Genomic DNA, 6,982 nt, shown 5'->3' with positions numbered 1-6,982 from the left:
TTCATGACCAGGGTCGCAGTTCCAGCAAATTACGAGCCTTATTGCAAACGAAATTGTTTCAAACCAATGTAATATAGGCCTTTTAAAGACTTTAAGATGACAAAGATGACCGTACGCAGCCGGGGGCCGCCGATCGAGAGGGCAAAATTCACAAAATTCACCAAAAGTGTGCACGAAATCCTTCAATTTTATTCTAGAAAATGCAAAAGCTCCCCATCACAAATCCCCTCGCTCTTACGTTTCTTCGAAAATTTAGGTCTTGCAGCCCCACCCACTCCCGGGTTGTTTTTATTTTTTTATTTTTGCAAACGTCCATGAATAACAAAAGCTGGGATGAACCAGAGAACATAGCTGCCATCTCGATCTGATTAGTATCAGGTAATGGGAAGCTTTAGTATCTAAAATACATATGAGCTGAAATAGTATCAGACAAAACGCCTTCCAATCATGCCAATGAAAAGGAATAGAGGAAAATACGGGGCTGTGAAAATATCTTAAGATTTTTTTTTATAGTAGAGCAGTACTGTAACGCTTATTTTTTTCTTTTACATTCTTTACATTTTTATTCATATCTCGGATAATATGAGTCCGGTCAGGAAGACACTTTCACAGATGATTTTATTTTTTTCATGTCTAAACATTATCTCTAAGTTGCTTTCGAGTGGGATTCACCATTTTTACAAATTATAAATTATAATCCTCTACACATGATTATTCTGAGTGTAATTTTCTGATAACATGTCTATATTGAGTTGAAATGACCTTGGTATTTTCTTTAGGGCACTGAATTGTTATTATTATTTGTTTGGCGTCACCTGTGCCTGGGAGGCGAAAAGCGAACTGAATCACTATGATCCACAGGTCTCTCCTCCGATATAATTGATTTGGGGGGGGGGGGGCAGGTGGACCTCGACACCGTGGTTTCCCCTACTCTTATACGAATACTGTAGTGCAGTGGGTTCTTAACGTGCAAAGGTGGTGACTCTCCTCTACAAGGGGCCTCCATTTAACGTCCTATCCGAGGGACGGAGTGTTTTCCATTGTAACATAGCCTGCATCTATGAAACATGGGAGACTGACGTTTACACACAACGCACTGACTTCAGTCATCCGCCCAGGGTGGACTCGACCCTACGATCTTTGGTTCGACTTCGACGGGCAGACGCGTTACCGACTGAGCCAACACCGCTCTCTTGTTATCACTGTATTAACTCAATTTATATTTAGTTGAAAATGAAATAATTGAAACAAGTTTCTCGAGATGTTATGGTTTCTGGGCTTGACAGCTATGACATAGATTCCATATCTTGCTCGAGTAACTAGTGTTCACGCGCGTTAGTGATATCGGGTCCGGTCTTAGCATTTCTGGGCGACCGCGCGTTTGTTAGACGACACAGCCAGCATCATAGAATTATAAACCTAATCATTGGTAGACCACTATATCAATTTGCCATTCGCTTTTAGTCTGAAATGTATTCATTAAAAGGTTAAACGTTATCACACTGTAATAAGATGGAAAAGGGGGCTTATCAAAGCTATGTTTCAAGAGGAACTGTTCGTCAAAAGACGCGAGGCTTGCTATGATAATGTATTTGGCCGTCAGGGGCAAAATTTTTTCATTTTTGACAATGGAAATGACAATTTTCAGGCAGAAAAGTGCCTTCATTTACTTTTGTCCTTAAATAATTCATCATTTTTCATCTTTCAGGGGGGCACGTTGGGGGGGGGGGCAAAATCTCGTTTTGCCCCCCCAAAATTTTATTTGGGGGGGCAAGTGCCCCCCCTGCCCCCCCGCTTCCGGCGCCCTTGCTTACAATAACTCGAATGCTAATGAATGAAATTAGATTAATAAAGGACTAGACTAGCTTTACAAACAATTCCATATCACTACACATATATATATTTTAGCAGATGATATAATATGTTTACACTCTAAAGACTGAAATGTTTAATCAATAGTTAAAAAGTTGGAGGAATGACAACCTTTTCTAGATGTTACATTTACCACTTTATATGGTTCGACGTAACATTTGAATTAGATTCAGCTTTATGCAAGGTTTGATCATGGAGATATCACTTTATATGGTTCGACCTAACGTTTGAATTAGATTCAGCGTTATGCAAGGTTGGATCATGAAGATATCACCTCTGATATCACCTTAGTTGGATGTTACATTTGGAGAAGTTTTTCACTCAACTAACCTTTTAATAGATGATTGAACATTTAAGTTTTAGAGTGTAGGGCCAAGTTCAGATATCACGGCATTAGAGGGGTATTTCTTGAATATTTTATCACATGCGTTGAATTTTTTTATCTTTGTGATTTAGATATTTCCTAATATTTTTCCTTCCTCTGGAGATTAGTCACCACAAAATTATCAGATTTGTCTTATTTGATTACACCTCCAGGTCTGTATTCGGCTATGGTCGGCAATCCCCACCGAGGAGACGAGCCGGAAGAAACCGACGGACTCGAACAACGAATCGCGCCATCAAAACAGCGGGAAATCCAACCATACCGGTAATGGTGCGATCCGAGGGGGCAGTCGTTCCCGGTCTGGACCGGTTAAAACCAGTACGGAGACACAGGTGGAGTCCAGAAGGAAAGTAGCCCGGATGCTCATCATCGTAGCTTTCATATTTTTCATCTGTTATCTGCCAATCAACGTCTTAAATACTCTCAGGTACAGGAAATTACGCTTTTGAAATGTTGAGCTAATTTAATTTAGGGAAAGAATACATGCATAGTAATGAATGCAATCAGCATCATTTCAGACTCCAATTAAATTTGACGCAACTGTTTCTAAAATTATGTTAAAGGTTTTTGTTTTTTATATTTGCTTTGGTTTTACAATGTTTTGGAGACCCCTCACCCAAATAAAAAAAAATAATAATAATAAATAAATAAAAATAATGATAAATAAATGAAAAACTGAATAAATAAAAAAAATAAGCGCGGATTTATTTCTGTGTCAATAGGGGGAGGGGGTAGCTCTATAAGTTGGTTTAACCCAATCCTGATGAGCTGCGACATTCTGAGTCCTAGCCCATCCTCCCCCTCCATTTTTATGCTTGTACAACTTTCGTCACCAGTGAAGTGGTGTTGGTGTTTGCTCCCCCCCACCCTTTTTTTCTTTCTTTTCTTGGTGGGTGTGATCGTTGGATTAAACCCCTACATCCCCACGGGATCCACACTGAAACCATCACTGAATTTTGCTATTCCGAAGGGTCAAGTAATAAGTTACGTCTCTATTGCTCATAATAACTCATAAATGAGATAAATATGATGATGAAGATGACGATGAACTCTCAAAAATGATTGGTCAAAATTACCAATCCGTCGGTGAATACCGCGTCTGACCAACAAATACGGCCAAATTAAGAATTTATTTTTAGATTACCATACTCCACAATATAATTGGTTAAAAGTGAATTAAACTCATATTTGTTCATCTTTATCTTCTCGATTAGATACATGCAAGTATTTTCTAAGAACCTCAAACCGAATCCCGGGGACCGAATCAAGATCACCCTTCCTTTCACGGTCGCTCATTTTCTAGTGTATATCAACAGCACAGTCAATCCCATCATCTATAACTTCTTAAGTGGTGAGTATGCCTATCAAGGCTTATATCGAAGTCCCGGGGGGGCCACTTACATTGACGAGTGGATACAATGCGCGACCAAAAAAACACGTAAAAAGGATGTCCTTTTCACGATAGGGCACGTTACGTACGTAACGTGATAAGGGTGTCAAAAACACGAAAATAATGAAAAAAGGGTATCTATTTCGCTAGGAAAATTACGTGTTTAGGGTCGAATTTGCGGGGATGATAAAATAAACTTAAAATGTTTATAAAGGATGTCCTTTTTGCCCCAAAACTACGTGTTTAGAGTCCTATTTGCGCGAGGTGTAGAAGGTGGGGTCGCGCTAAACCAAAGTAAGGTAAAGCCGACGACCGAAGGACCCGTAACAATAAAACATTCCTGTACTTGTTTAGGGGTTCATTTCAGGGAATATTTGCCAAGAGTATCGTTTTGTTTCCAATACTTGTTAAGGGTAGGGTTTCACCCGCCAATACTTGTTAAGGGGTGCATTTTCAGAATATGGAAATTACGTGTTTAGGGTGCTTTTCGAGACCCCATGGTCGCGCATGGTATCCACTCGTGAATGGAAGTGGCCCCCCCCCCCCGGGATCGAAGTGTTGGGTTGCTGCACTCATTCAATGAACAAGGTTATAATATAACCTTGTTCTCAGTTATATCTCCATGTGTATCAAAATAAGAGAGGCAATGTTTGGCTTATTTTCTCTTTTTCTTTGGGGCAAATGCATGATTTTTTTACACTGACAGTTTTCATTACACCTATTATTCATACTACTTGGCTCTTATTTCAATTTGATTCTTTAAATCATTTTTTTCTTAATTAAAAATAGAGATCAAAAATGAAATCTTTCTTGCCATATTACTTTCTACCAATAGAGGGCGTACTCAAAAATATGCCAAAAATTCAAGTTTTTGAGCGCTCTGGTGAATACAAAAATTATTCCCAAGTTACTAATAAAAAATAAATTGCAACTGTATGAAAATTAGTAGTTTTGGTCACAAAAATGATATTTTAATGATTTTTTGAAGTGTGTGCTCTGTACAACATTGGCATGCCATAGTCCTACCTGTAGATTCACCACAGGCAGGGTGGTAGCAGTGAACAAGTGGGTTGCTGTGCGTTCCGGTGCGGTGCGTTCCGTTGCGTTCCTGTGCGGCACACAAACGCAACCCTTTGCCCCCCCCCCCTCCACCTGCTTGTGTCAAGAGGATGCGTTTACCCACCATTCCGAGACAAGCGTTGTTAAGGGGGGATCCCGAAGGGTTGCGGGAGCGCACCGCAGGACAACAATTCGAGATAAAACGCCTGTCAATAATAATCTACACGATCCTTTTCCGATCCGATTTAGAAATAAAAATATGATAGCATTTGAAATATGAATATACCAACTGACACATGTTCCGAATAGTGGTTTTAGTACTGAATGAAATTGTTGTCTATTTCGACCTTCTATGTAGGTTGAAAGACATTTGTTTAGTCCAGATCGCAATTACAGCATCACCGACTACAATCTGATGCCGATTCGACGTGAACTTTGACCACGAGGCTTGTAGCTAAAAATTAGTTTTATTTTAGCTTTTCGAGCATTCTGCTGACTTTAAAACTCTTTGAACTATCGTTTTTTTAATGTAAAATATCAAAAACAAGTTTTAGCCCGATCGTAGAGTATGCGGCGAGTTTCACAAAGTTTTGCTTATTGACGTTTGGTTTGTTTTCAAGCAAAAGTATTACTTTTAACAGAGGATGCCTACTTTTAGGATATCTGTATAAAAAAGAAAAAACAAGCAAAACAAATCAATTAGAGCTGCAGTTCCGTCTTTGATAAAATGCGAAAGACAATATATCGTCTACTGTTGAATGATCACATGACTGCCGTCGGTTCTTTGTTTTGTAAATTTGTATCAGGCACCCATTCCCTCTGACAACACATAAAATACTTTTTGTGCTATAATCATTTGGCACGAAAAGTCAAAATTTTCTCCCTTTGGGGCTGAAATTGATTAGAGTTTTTCTCTTTTTATAAAGCATGTAATGGTATTGATTCACGTTGCTGTAATTACATAATTATCTTTTGCTTTCCCGCTAGCTAAATTCCGACGAGAATTTCGAACCGCCTTCGCAAGCTGTCCATGCTGCCCTCAACGTCCTAATGACACAACTGCTATCACGAGTACGGCAAGTCGACGCACCCAACGGCCGAACCCAACGGGGCGAACGAACAGCACCGAATACATGCAAATGTCAAGGGTTAATACGAAAACAGATCCAAGTCAAGGTCTTCTGACCTCAGACTGACATTAATCTGTGTGATGATACTAGATTCACGGACATGTGTGCAAGTTGCGTCCCTTTTGTGACGTCACTCATTCGCGTCAATCCTGAGCCATTGGCTTACCAATGTGTATCCATCAACCCGCACAAATCACGGGGTTTATTAATTTTGTAGAAGAATTGCAAACTTCATTTGAACATTAGAGTTTGCATCTTTTTTGTTCTACTGATTATTTGTCCGTGATCATCTCCGCGTCAAGGATTCGTTGTTAAGTTTTCAAATTTCTTTAACTTTTATATTTTCACTCTCTATTCGTGTATTTTGTAAAAAAAGTATAATTGCATTCTAAGAAATATTGATCAATGAGACAAACACGGTAAAAGCATACCTCTCATGAAAACGAACGTTGGTGGCGCATGTACTATAAAACTCATGAATTGCTAAACTCTCCCTTCACTTAACCAGTGGAACTTAGACCATGGTCTAACTCTGTGCTAATATTATGGAAAGCCAAAAATGTTAAAATTTGTACACATGGTTTCTTATGTTTAATGTGCTTTCTCCTAATTCTTTGATGAAGAAGACAGCTATCTTTTGTACTCCACCCGGACAGTTAAAAATGGTTGAGAGCCAGAGGAGCCCACACTTTGAACCTCTCCCGTGAGAGAGAAGTCTGGTTTTAATCAAATCTGGCCAAAAGTTGTGGCTTAGCTATGGGTAGTCAGTTGATTTAAATTCGTGCAAGTTTTACAAAATCTTTATGAAATGCGACCCCGCTTGTATAATATAATAGAGTAGTGTCATTTTGTAGAGAAAGGCGCACTGTATTTTTGTCATTTATTATGTATGCAAGAACCAGTTAGAAATCGCTTTGTAAATGTAGTTTCTCCATTTCATCATTAATACCACTCACTTATCAATCTTACCATTGGTATGTTAGTCAACACCTGATAAATAAAATAGTTTTATGCGTTTTGGAATAAAATAGTATAGTGGTTCTGAAATTTGAATCGGTAGCAGGTTACGTCGTCAATTTTCATCCATAGTAATTATGTCAGTACAATCAAATCGTTGATTTGGCAACCACAAAATAACGAAAATGT

The 6,982-nt window shown here is 38.9% G+C and overlaps 1 protein-coding gene across 3 annotated transcripts in view; it reads left to right on the top strand.

Annotated features, from left to right (window-relative positions):
* Window positions 1-5,922, top strand: part of LOC121420453 (orexin receptor type 2-like) — a 32,640-nt gene extending 26,718 nt beyond the window's left edge. For all 3 annotated transcript variants that reach the window (XM_041615097.1, XM_041615095.1, XM_041615096.1), the window contains 3 exons: window positions 2,410-2,684; window positions 3,472-3,608; window positions 5,694-5,922. In XM_041615097.1, coding sequence (XP_041471031.1) covers window positions 2,410-2,684; window positions 3,472-3,608; window positions 5,694-5,902 — 621 coding nt within the window. In that variant the 3' untranslated portion in view covers window positions 5,903-5,922. The remainder of the gene's footprint in view (window positions 1-2,409; window positions 2,685-3,471; window positions 3,609-5,693) is intronic.
* Window positions 5,923-6,982: the final 1,060 nt, after the last annotated feature.

This window comes from Lytechinus variegatus, chromosome 8, assembly GCF_018143015.1.
Source record: "Lytechinus variegatus isolate NC3 chromosome 8, Lvar_3.0, whole genome shotgun sequence".
Classification (NCBI taxonomy): Eukaryota; Metazoa; Echinodermata; class Echinoidea; order Temnopleuroida; family Toxopneustidae; genus Lytechinus; species Lytechinus variegatus.
The sequence above is the reverse complement of the archived record's forward strand: the minus strand, read 5'-3'. Positions and strand labels throughout refer to the sequence as shown.